Here is a 12,500-nt window from a genome sequence, read left to right as displayed (position 1 = left end):
GCATCACGTGCCAGTAAACAATTAAACTGAGTTTCGAACGCCGCAGTCGATGGGTAAATAATTGATAAAAGAAACCAAAGAGTAGAGTATTTTGTATTTTGCGCTGATAAATCATAAAGAGGCTTAACTCGCTCTGGCCGTCCATAGCGTTATTTTTCAATTCTTTATTGCAGTACTGAAGCTTGTAAAACTAGCGAAGGGTGTTCGCTCTCTTCTGGACACCCTCTTTGAAGCACTACCTCAGGTTTGTCCGTCTCATTAGAAATGTTTTCAGTTTAGTACCGTTAAACTCAAACAAAAATTTGGCTAATCAGAAAGAACCCAGGCTATCAAACACATCTGTGCTATGCTCCGGAAAATCAGATCATAATTGTCAATGATTTCTCCTATCTTTTAATTTACTGGGAATCCAGTGCAAGCTTTTCATTAAGCCAGTTTTGAGGTGTACTTATCAGTGCCAAGAAATAAAAGGATTAAAAAAACCGGCGATTGTGAAACTTCAAGACTGCTCCGGATCGTCCAAATACAGTAACAGGTATTTAGGAGGAGGGGAGAAACCAAACCACTAGAAATAACGGATCCTTACATTATTCTTGAGGGAGGCAGGTGCGGTGGTGGCCTCGTGGTTAGTGCGCTCGACTCCGGATCGAGTGGTCCGGGTTCGGGGCCTGGCCGGGGACATTGTGTTGTGTTCTTGGGCAAGACACTTTACTCTCACGGTGCCTCTCTACACCCAGGTGTATCAATGGGTACCGGCGTAATGCTGGGGGTAACCCCGCGATGGACTAGCATCCCATCCATCGGGTGGGTCGCTAGTCGCTTCATGCTATGGAAATCGGAGATAAGCGCCGGCCTGATAGGCCTTCCTAGGCTCTTAACAGAGACTTTAAACATTATTCTTGTAAGACTCCCGTCAAAATCGATATACTGTTGAAGAAGTCGATAGCGAGGATAACTCTCGTTTCCCTCCTTTAACCCACCAATATTTCTCTGATCCAATGAAACTTTAATATTGTCCTCTTAAATCATTTAGGTTGCAAATCTTGGATTGTTGTTCCTGCTTCTGTTTTTTATTTATTCCTGCTTGGGAATTCAGTTATTTGGAACTCTTGGTAAGTTATCAGTAGCCACATAGCCTTTCAATGTCTGAGAGTCCAATGACTAAAGCTTTGAGGTAAAAGGCATCTTTGTTTAGTGAGCTACATTTTGTATCATTTAATTTCACAGAGTGTTGTCCATCGAAGCCATGTCAGGGTCTGGGCCCTCATGCACACTTCAGGGATTTTGGCAGTGCAATGTTAACGTTGTTTCGTATTGCCACAGGGGATAATTGGAATGGTATCTTAGAGGTAGGCTATAAATTGAATTCATTATTTTTTTTTTACAGGAACGCATTCTAAGACAATAATTGGATTACTTTAAGAAACTGTCAACAGAAAATAATTATTGTGTACCTGGCAAGGGGACCAGGACTGTTTCGTTTGTTGCACTAAACGTGATTAAGTGTTTGCGAGAATATTGTTGCTGGCCTTTCTTGCCAGTAATTTGTTGTAGCCAGGCAGATTCATCAGCATGATAAACAAAGACTTATAGTTGTAGAAAACACTATGGTTGGTAACTATGATTGGTTTACCCAACCTCGTTTCCAGGGGCTCTCTTCTCTGCCTCCATTGACTGCAAAGGAGGCAAAAAAGAGAGACCCTGGGTATGAGGTTTTGGTTTACCATGTTTATCACCGCTGTTCACTTCAAGTTATGTTTTAGTTTATTCAAGGTTCGTCGACTAAAGAACAGGGCCCGGTTGTTCAAAAGCCGATTAACGCTACTCCCAGATTAAAAATTAACCAAGGAGTTCATTTCTCTATTCCCAAATGCTTTTCAACGATGATATTCGGCAAAACTTTACATAAGAAGAAGTAAATCTTGAAAAACAAAAATAAGCAAAAGAATCTTTCACCAAAAAGTTGAAAACATGAAACAAAAGTTTACGCTTATCCTGGATTAAGTTAATCGGCTTTTGAACAACCGGGCCCAGACGTTTATGTAAGAACACTGTACTCGAGGGAAACGAAACAAATGGAGAGGCGCAAAGTTCTGGGGTAGTTGTACCAACTACTCAGAACACCGTCAACTTGTGTTCAGAGTAGTTTTTGACATTTTCCCTCAAAAGAGGCCAAGGTGTTTTTGTTTGAACTAAGAATAAAAACTTCTGCTCTGTTCCCATATAGGGAAATCATTGTCTTCCAGGACTTACTTGAGGGTTGACGGAAAGAATCCTCGGCTCATGCAGTCGAGGCCTTGCTTTACACACTTTCTTATTTCCACTGCTTATCTCCTTTTAGGACACATTGCGCCCCAGGTGCTCCGCAGAGGCAGAACGTGAAGAGGATTGTTCCATGAATAAATACACTGCACCCCTATTTTTCGTTACATTCGTACTTGCGGCTCAGTTTGTGTTGGTCAATGTTGTTATTGCTGTTCTTATGAAGCATCTGAAAGAATCTAAAGAGAAAATTGCAGCCAATATGGCCGCCAAAGACTTGGAAAGGAAGCTCAAGTTGCTGACTTTATCGGCCAAAAATTTTATCAAAGCGAAGGCGAAGCGGAGCGATCAGCCAGTCCCGAGGCGGCAATCCGTGGTGCAACTCGGGCTGGGTGGTATTGAGCTTGCGCAGTTGAAACATTGTGAACCTCAGGACACAATGGATAAATCTGCGTTTTGCACCGATTTAGCTAGAGCTGATGCAATTTTTCAGGAATTCTTGCGTTTAAATGCCAATTTACAAGAGGTGAAATTAACAATTGTGAGGACTTCTTCACACACCACTGACCAAGTCACCCAACCAACTGTCACGCGTTATCCACGTCAGAGACGAAACACCATCAGCGATATGACGGAACTTCTCAAGACCTCTTCTGATTCAAATAAGTTTACTGTATATAAGTCTGGAGTTAAACTGTGAGCCAGGGAAATTTTCGTCATTTCATTGTTACTGGCCCGAGGGCTGAAGGGACCCAAGGCTGAGCGAACCTACTTCGACCAAAATCTTACAGCTGAACTTAGTTAAAAGAAAATCCCCTACCATGTGTCGGTACGAAAAGGTTTTGAAAATTCTGATCCATCGTCTTTCAGGTGGTTCTCTTTTAGGCCCTTTTCAAAAAGGCATTGACGAATTGTGTCGCAATGATGTCGATGTTAAGCATAAGGAACGGGTATGTGTGGTGGACATTTGCCAGAAGTAGCTCTGTCTGTTTTTGTTGAGTTTGTCACAGTATTTTCGATTCTTTGGGATAATTGATGTAAATATATGGAGCCCACGGAAAAGGTAACTGTCAGAATGTTCTCTACTGTTTCGCTGTTATCTAGAAGAGAGTCCTTGGGAAAAAACAGGAACTGCACAGATTTTGCGCTAGGAAATGAGATTTGGGCCATTGCGACTCAGATTTGAAAGGGTAAAAGGCCAACAACGTTTTGGGTTTAGGGTTAACAGAGCATATCTTTTAAAGTTATGTTTTGTTATCCCGAGAGAACAAAGTGAGCGCTGGAGGAATTGGAGACTGGAATCTAGTCTTCAGTCCCCACCCCTCAGGCTCTTTAAGAAACAGTTCGGGTGGGTGTCAAAATGTCTGAAATAAATGAAGGGCCAAAAAATATTAACATATATTTAGTTTGCATAAGAATAAACAAAATAAAAGTGGTATTTTTAGTCAAGGAAAGAATCAAGAACTTCGAAAATACTGTGTGAAATGTATTTAAGTAATATCATATTGTAATCTAAAATATCCTGTAGAGTGATTGTGGTTTTTTTTTCTCTCTAAAGTGCGAATTTTAAAATAAAAGTCGTTGTAGTGTTGAATATTTCATGGTCTGAGGCAGACACGAACAATAAGCTCAGCTTGAAACATGCACCTGCCGCTAGATCCCTCCAGATTACCATAGCAACTGACATTAGAAAAGACAAATTATTATAACACCTCGTAGTCTATTAATCGAATTTTGGAGGCGCTTAAAGGCAAACACGCGATGGAAATTGTGAATATTTGACTTTTGCGTGAATTTTCATCCTTTATGGACCATCGCCTAGTGGTCTTTAAATGGATATATTCCTACTTTCTCGCAGAATCCTAAAATGACAAATACTGGTAATTGTATTTTTAGTGTTGAAGACTCCTTTGGCAATTAGCGACAGCGACACTCTTGTTCCCTCGAGCAATCAACGCTTTCTTTTAGTTGTGGCAGTAAGATTGATTATCTACGAGATCAGGTGTGAATTTAAAGAAGGCAAATTTAGAGTATGTCTTGAGGTTAACTGACAGTTCAAAACATTTCTACCATCACACCTTTCTAGTCAGATGCTCGGTAGATTCGGGATTAGTTCACGAAATATAACGGTGATCTTTGTAAATTTTAAGAATGAACTTCAGAAAAGGCGAAGTTGACAGTCATGGTCTTCATACGCGTGGGGAACTTTATCGGCTACCAGCGTCAATGAATTTCTTTATAAAAGGAATTGGGATTCACACAGATAAAAGTTGCTGCGATGAGCGGTTAAGTCGGCGGATTGTTGCAAGGAAGAAAACACTTTTAGAGGATGACGGGGAAATATCTCTTAAGCCTGAGACAACATCGCGGAAAACACCAGTTCACAACCAAGTCTTGGAAATTGATAACAAAACGGGAAGCTGTCAAATGAAAGACAACGATATCGAAAGGTGGCCTTCCAAAAAGCCAAAAGAGATGAACAAAAAACTAAGTCCTTCCGTGTATGGCTTTAATATTCTTCTCTCAGGAGTTTCTCCAGACGATAGGCAATTACGTTTGACTGTCAAAAACCACACAGAACCCAAATATATGAATTTGTTTGATAAATACGGTGGTGTAGTCTTAGAAGAAAAGCGAGAAGAAAGGCAAGCACCAGGGCCTGAAAAAGACATCCACAATACGTATCAAGGAAGAATGCGGTATGGAAAGCAGGCAAACTTCAGTCCCAAAGAGGTAGCAGCCGGGGGCGAAAAATTAACGTTTGAAGACGCTGGGAAAATAACCGAAGAAAACATAATTAAACAGTCACAGTGTCGCATGCGCAATGCAGTTTCTCACCCTGATTCTCACGTATCCGTTGAAAAAGGTATTAAACCGGGCAGCAAACGCTACATCCAAGGTACGCGCAAGGCAGAAAAACTCAAAGCCAGGCTAAACTGTCTTTGGAGTCGTGGAAGCAACTTTAAAACCCTGGAAGACGAGGACTACCAGGAAATAGATATTGAACAAGTACTCCGAATACGAGGTACATTTTCTTCGTTGTCGTACACGTACGACGATTCTGTCATCGATCTAGTAGCAAAAGAGAATTCCGTTAAGATGCCTTCACAGCAAGTTCTCCCACCAGTATATGGTTCCAAATGGAGGCTTAAAAATCGATACTTGTCAGAATTAAGTTTTAATAATTTCTTAACACCCGTTTTAAGGGAATATTCTCGATTATCGCAAGCGAGGGCAGTAGATTTTTTAGATGATATACACTTACTGTAAACAAAAAAATAGAATGACAAAATCGTAGTAATAAACAGGAAACTCAGTTCATTGTAGTTGGCAGATGTTTCAGTCTAATGATTGTAATTTTTTTCGTTAAACGAATGTGTATAACAAGACGCTTGGTGGCATTTACAAGGGATGCGGTTGTTGATGTAAGAAGTTAAGGTCGATTGCTATTGTTACTGCGGATGACTGAGGCCGAGTGCGCAGTCATAAGCTGAGTGTTAAAAGCGCTTAGGAAGCTTGGGTGTCATGGGAATCAGTACATTTCCTTTTTATCTCCTTGGTGAAACTTGATAGCTGGACTCGTAAGAAGAAGCCGGATGATAATGAGCTTAGCCTATCCACCGGGTAGCAAATTCTATTTTTTCGCTGCTTTTTTAAACGGATTGTAATATTGGGAAACATTACCATTTACAATGTTATGCTAAGAATAATGCAATTTTTTTTTATCCAGCATTTCAGCGGTCCGGAATCCTAAATGCTTGAATCTGATTGGGTAATCGCGCACTCCAGCGGTCCGCATTTTCCCATCCGGACCGCTCCGAAATTTCCAACTTAAGCAACTTTTCAAGCTTTTTGTAACCGCGTAAAAGTGTCCTAGACAATGTAAAATGTAAATGTGAATGTGTGAATAAAATGTGAATGTGTGTTGCTTTGATTTTAAGCTCTTTACTCAATTATATTTCAAGCCGTGCACTCCTTTTTCGTTAACATCAATTTCTGTCACGTAACTGACATTTTAGGCCCTTTCACAGCAATCTCGTAGAAAAAAAATTAATAGGTTATTTGCCTGCCTAGGTGGTTCCATATTGGGAAAAACTGTACCCTCGGTCTCGAGTATGGCCCTCGGCTGCACACTCGAGACCTCTGGCACAGTTTTTCCCAATAAATACGGACCTCCCGGCCGGAAAATAACATATATATAACAGACTTAGACAGTGGTGCTGCGTCGGCAGGTGTGCGCAACACGAGAAATCGATATTATTAACTCAGATGATAAAAAGTAAATTGCCCTTCGTGGGGAAGAGATTAAAAAGCTGATGTTTCGAGCGTTTGATCTTTGTCAGAGAGATTTAAGGGGTTATGGTTATGAAAAGGCTGTTATCCAGGATACCAAAAAGATCCTGAAAGCGAATGACAGAAACTGCATGCGAAAAAAGCGTGTGAGCTACGGTCGATCCCAGCTCTCACGCGTTTCCGCGATCTGCTTTTCCGATTATCTAGGAGCCTGGAAAAGATTATGTTGTGAAGGGATTTTTTTCGCATTGAGGTATGTCATTACCGCGCAATACAGTACGTTTTTCTTGGGGAGGGGGGGGGGAGGGGAGGGAGGGGTTCTTTACGTTATACATTGTAAACTGTTTACTTTTGGGACACAGCCATGCATTTTTTTTTAACAATTATTGTTTTTATGAGAGAGGAACTCCTTTTCTCTCTGGTGAAAAAAAAATCAATAGTGGAGCACTGAGTGCTATTGGTAGCAAAAAAACGTGAAAAAGTAAAAATTAAAATAGAGGAACTAAAGGCGTTCATTGATTTCTTTGGGATGGAAGACACCAATACAATAAAGTAAGTTTTTTTCAAGAGTTTTCTTCTCTCGGCGTTGCCTTGGTAACGAGAAATGCCAGAGTTTTGTTTGGAGTGGTTCGTTGAAATAGCGTGCTACTGGTTAAGATGTACCTTTGTCATTTCTTTACGACGTCTCAAGACAGACAAAACTGACGAGTTTATATCATGAAATGGAATCATGGTAACCCATTGAAGCTACCTTGGTGGCTCCCGTCGACGGACTGACATCTATTGTCAATGTTATTTTCAACAGAGTATTCATTTTCATACGACGATACTTCTTCGCCTTCTTCCACGTGTTGGGGAGCAACAACACTTACGGCCGGTAAAACCGCATTTCTCTTGCAAATCAACAAGCTTTTTAAGCTCTCGCTGAATGGCTTACTGTGTAAAGTATACACAATTGGATTGACGCAAGAATTGAACGAGACAAGGACGATTGCAAATTCATCGACTGAAGAGCTTGCAGTACTACTCCTGTGTGGCTTAAAGATAAAATACAGAAATATGACGCTGTGCGGAATCCACGTCAAAATGTATATCACGCTAATCAGCAGCGTCATCCTAGTCACTTTTCTCCTAAAAACGTAAACAAGAAATATCAGCATCGGTCCATGTTGTCAGCTTCATTAAATAAGTAGTAATAATCATAAATTTGTAAAGCGAGTGCGTTCGATTTCTGGTAAAATAGCGGCAGGTATGTTTTGCAGGTTGCAGGTTGAAATTTCATTATAACTGGAAAACCGCTGGCACTAAAAAGAAGGGTAAAGCGATAGACTTGCCGTGACTGTTACATGAAAAGCTAACCTTAGGCCAAATTAGGCCTAAAGAAAAGTTTTTAGGCCCAAGGTTAGCTTTTCATGTAACAGTCACGGCAAGTCTATCGCTTTACCTTTCTTTTTAGTGCCAGCGGTTTTCCAGTTATAATGAAATTTCAACCTGCAACCTGCAACATGCAACCTGCAAAAAATACCTGCCGGTAAAATAGTATATTTTTATTCTAGTACTGATTGCCCAGGGAAAGTGGACTTGTGGGGTGCTTTCAGGCTGCGTCATACACAAGTTGCGAAGTTGAACACAACAATAAGGCTTGATAGGTTCATGGTGACCAAAAAGAATAGTAAAACGAAAAGTAAAGCTACGTGGAGTCGAAGAGAGTGGTCAGTCCGAGATGGCGCCAAAACCATCAAGAAAGAAGCGACACGCACGCCAAAATACCTTTTTTTTCACGTTTAGAGTTTAGCTTATCCAGCTTATTTTACCCGAAAACATTTTCAGAATGACCTTAAAGCGTGTAACGTTTAATTAACTCTTTTCCTTGGAACAAGGCTCATTTGCATCCGAGAAAAACGCTGAGAAATTCTGAAGAGCTGTTGTTATTTCTAATCTCTGAGATTGCGCAGAAGAGCCGGGAGTTAGCTATGATTGGGGGACGTCCAGGTTTGGAACCATCTTCAGCAGGTTTTCTGGGGACAAAAACGTCTTTGGACAGTGTGTGATTTACATCATGCGCAAGGGATCGAAGCCACAATTGACTATTAGTAAATTACCTTACTTTTGGACTTCCTACTCTTCCAGGTAACCGCCTCTTCCAAAGTTCGCGAAGAATCTGCATGTAGAGGTACCCCATCATTATCACAGGAAATACAGCTGTTGAAATGACCCACCAAACAGACATAGCTTGACGGACATAACTTGGCCACGATATAATACACACCTTTTCTTCAATACTGTATTCAAGGAGGGTTATAATAGGTATGTGCCATGCAAATGCATAAATCCAAATGAATAGAACAATGGGTTTTACTTTTCTGACCAAAAGTCCGGTTTGATGTTGTAAAGGATATAATACAGCGTAATATCGTTCAACAGCGATCAAAACAAGGAACAATACAGAAGCTAAAATTCCAACACGCATTAAAGCTCCCCCTGTTAACAGTTTGCAAACTGCGTCTGCCGCGGTGCCGTCGAGATTTTCGAACGGGATGTCGATGAAAATCCTGTAATTAAAAAAAGGAGGGGGATGAAAATAATCATTAAAAAAAATCAATTTATTTGTTCACTCACAAAGGAATGATCTTTAACTCCGAATAATAAAAAAAGTTACACATTCAAGGCAAGGTTGATTTAATCGTTATTGATATATCAACGGTGAAAAACACCAGTGGATAACTAAAGAGCTGTTGGACCGTGATGAAGTGATGATGGCAACTTCCAGATATATCCGAATGAATACCTCAGAGACCTGAGCCACGGAAGTCATTTCGGGACCAATGGAGTTCGAGTTTCATTTACTGAAGTCATCGTTTGCACTGAGTGGGCTACCTCTGTCCCCCCGGGGGGTACTCCCTATAATGGCCTATATGGGCGGCTCCGCCCAAAAGGGGTACCTTTTTCACGCTTCAGGTATATGAAAGTGTAGGGATTCCACGAGTAGTCGAAGCATATGAATCTCTCATTTAGGTATTTAAAAGGGCCTTTCATTAAAATATTTCGAACACACATACCTTATGACTGAGGGCTACAAAGGGGATGCAGTGTTTTAACTAGGTTTGTGAAAGGGGTACTATTTTCCAATGGAAGGTATACGAAAGGGGTATCTTTTCTGCCAAAAATGGTATATAAGAGGGTAAGGGGTCGGACCTCGGGGCGGAGCCTACCCGTATTAATTTTTTTTAGTACCTCCCACCCTCTCCCCGGGACCTCTTTTCTCCTCTCTGTTTGAATTTTTTCTCTTTGATATTTTCGGAAGTTGTTCCCGAAATCTTGATCTTATATCAGAAAACCTATGGCTGAAATGATTTTGTGTCTTACAAAGCTTATGTCGGGGTCAAACGTTCCAAATGAGCAAGCTGTTTGTGTATTGTAAAAAAGCAAACGTCCAGCCCATTTTACAAGAACGAAGAATCGAAGACAATAAAGAAAGATGTACTTTATCGATGTCTGTTTTATATTTGAATCGCTATTACGCTGCGGGCTGCGTTAAGTGAGGAAATCCGATTTTTTAAATTTAGTTTTTATAAGCGTTTTGCTTTGTTTGTTGGAAATATACAGTTCTATTCTCCAAGGCAACTTCTCTTCCGTTCTCTTGTAGAAAGGACAAAAATTGTCGCTTATTTTCTCTCGCGTGGCTTCATCTTCATCAAGCAGAATAAAAACATAAACCAACGTGTGCAAAGCATGCCGTTCGACAGAACGTCTTTAATTACCAAATTTTAAACAACTGAATGAGACAAGATTATCATTTCAGAGGTGCCAACCTATGGAGATCTAAAACCTGGAGATTTTTTCCATCCGGTTTCTCCCCCCCCTCGATCAATCTACCCACTAACCCCCTCCAGCCCAAAAAAAAACGCACCCACCCATTACCCAGAATCTCCTTCAGAATACAAGAATATTATACCGCCATTGTGAATTTGCGGGAAAACAGGTTACTTATCTCAAAAATTGTTATTAGTTAATCGGAGATTCAATCAAACAATTGGTTATATGGCTGTGATAACAAACGGAGATAAAGAAAGCCATTTAGTTTGGTTCTATCAACGTGTGTTTGAAACTCAGAGATGAAGAAATGCATTAGGAAACAATGAAACGAGTTTGAAAAGATCAATTTTTTTTTTTACTTGGGGATGCAGGAAAAGGTTCAGAGTCGTTTTTATCCGGGAGATTTAATGACCCGTACGGATTCGTTCCGTATCCAGGAGACTCTCGGATAATCCTGGAGAGTTGGCACGTATGATATTCCCCACTACAATTTCTGTGAGTTGGTGCAGTTTTCATGTTTTGGTCCACTTTAGAGCCTTGCTCGTTTCCCACCTTGAGCAAAAATCCTGGGGTCGGTCGAGACTGGGTCACGGAGGCCGAAGACCTTTCCCACGGCGACTGCTTTTGCTGTATTTGAACAAATCTCAACGATTCATTAAGCGTCCTCACACTCTACTAACCTGAAAATGGAAAACACTCCAACCATCATGTCTGAACAGGCCAAATTCACGAGTAGAAAGTTCATTGTCGTTCTCATCGACTTGTGTTTGAGAACGACAAAGCAGACGAGTGAGTTACCAAAGAGATTTATCCCAACCATTACTGAGTTTACAACGTGTATTACTGTGTCTTTCATGTTAGTGATAAATTGAAATCACCTTTTCTTTAATACAAAATTTCCTGAGGAGAGAAAAGATAACCCGTGTTAAGTTTTCATTTTAGTATAAACAGAAAATCAATGAATGCGAAACGAATGGAGACTTCTGCACTCTTGAACATGACATTTCCTTCGGCCGATTATTACTACTGATTAAGATTTTCTTAGTGAAGCAATTTTAGCAGTTGTCAGTAAGAAGCCTGAAAAAAAATAATCCAGGCCACGACCGTACGATTTCGCAGCTGCACTGCTACATCATTAATGTGGGTAATGCTGTGACTGTACAGTAGTGCAGTACCCATTTAGCGGTGGTAAGCAAGTAGGCCCGCAGCGCGTGCATATATCACGAAACGTTATAAGTGTATTGAGGTTGCGTGAGAGAAACTTACGGGTGGAGAAACTTACTAAATTGCATTGTGGGACTGTTTTGGGGACACGCCACTGTTTATGCAGTCGTTTACTCTGCAAAGCAAAATGACTTTCGCATATTCTTGTACGATAACAATTAACCTTGCATACGGCGAGAGCTACTGAAATTTAAACTGACCAATCAGAATTCAGCGAGCGGGAAAAACTGTGCTATCCTTGTGCTATTCGACGTCACGCCAATTGTTTACATTCGGATTGGTTAGATCGGTGGACATTCGCTCAGCCTTCTCTTGTGACTCTCTTGACCGTCGCTTCTTTGAACTCATCGGAACAGAAATGATGCATTGTTCTGGCAATCAATTTGCCAATCCAGTTTATGAATTGGTCTAGCATGTGATTAAAAACCAGGATCGCCTTTGAACTTTATTCTGTAGAAGAAGAAGACGTTGCTGAGTGAACATTTTTACGACGAAATCCCATGGTTTGTTCAGCACTTTGATGTCCGATAACTGAGCCGCTCTAATGAATGTTGGATCAATCGCATTTGGCCGTCTAACCATATGAAGTTTTTTCAGCTCTTGTTTGTGTCCATCATGATCGAACTTCAGGTGAAGCACTATGCTGCTTTATGCCAACTTCGATGGCTTGTGATGAGCTTGCCTGCTGCCCAAATTGTTGTTGTATTTGGGCAAGATTGGTCTTATCGGGTTGGAACTTAATAGTGAGGGGAACAATTTTTCCTTCATCCGCTGTGCCAAACAACAAACAATCCTGTTGGGTGTTCCACGTGCTTGGCGAGTCTTGCACGACCATCATCTATCAGATCTGGAGTGGAGTTTTCTTTCAGTGATTACAGCTTGCGATCGTTCTGCAAACATCCACG

General features: G+C 40.8%; 2 protein-coding genes across 5 annotated transcripts in view; one reads left to right on the top strand and one right to left on the bottom strand.

Moving 5' to 3' along the window:
- The window catches only part of LOC138059061 (voltage-dependent T-type calcium channel subunit alpha-1H-like), a 35,834-nt gene extending 31,980 nt beyond the window's left edge, over positions 1-3,854 (top strand). Inside the window, exons 26-29 of the mRNA XM_068904570.1 lie at positions 174-244; positions 1,034-1,112; positions 1,228-1,349; positions 2,342-3,854. Coding sequence (XP_068760671.1) covers positions 174-244; positions 1,034-1,112; positions 1,228-1,349; positions 2,342-2,962 — 893 coding nt within the window. The 3' untranslated portion in view covers positions 2,963-3,854. The remainder of the gene's footprint in view (positions 1-173; positions 245-1,033; positions 1,113-1,227; positions 1,350-2,341) is intronic.
- LOC138059064 (galanin receptor 2a-like) overlaps positions 2,817-12,500 on the bottom strand; it is an 18,084-nt gene continuing 8,400 nt past the window's right edge. For all 4 annotated transcript variants that reach the window (XM_068904575.1, XM_068904572.1, XM_068904574.1 and 1 more), the window contains 3 exons: positions 11,052-11,271; positions 8,658-9,107; positions 2,817-7,686 (listed from right to left, as the gene is read on the bottom strand). In XM_068904575.1, the coding sequence (XP_068760676.1) occupies positions 7,284-7,686; positions 8,658-9,107; positions 11,052-11,227 (1,029 nt within the window). In that variant the 5' untranslated portion in view covers positions 11,228-11,271 and the 3' untranslated portion in view covers positions 2,817-7,283. The remainder of the gene's footprint in view (positions 7,687-8,657; positions 9,108-11,051; positions 11,272-12,500) is intronic.

Source organism: Montipora capricornis, chromosome 8, assembly GCF_036669925.1.
Source record: "Montipora capricornis isolate CH-2021 chromosome 8, ASM3666992v2, whole genome shotgun sequence".
Lineage (NCBI taxonomy): Eukaryota > Metazoa > Cnidaria > Anthozoa > Scleractinia > Acroporidae > Montipora > Montipora capricornis.
The sequence above is the reverse complement of the archived record's forward strand: the minus strand, read 5'-3'. Positions and strand labels throughout refer to the sequence as shown.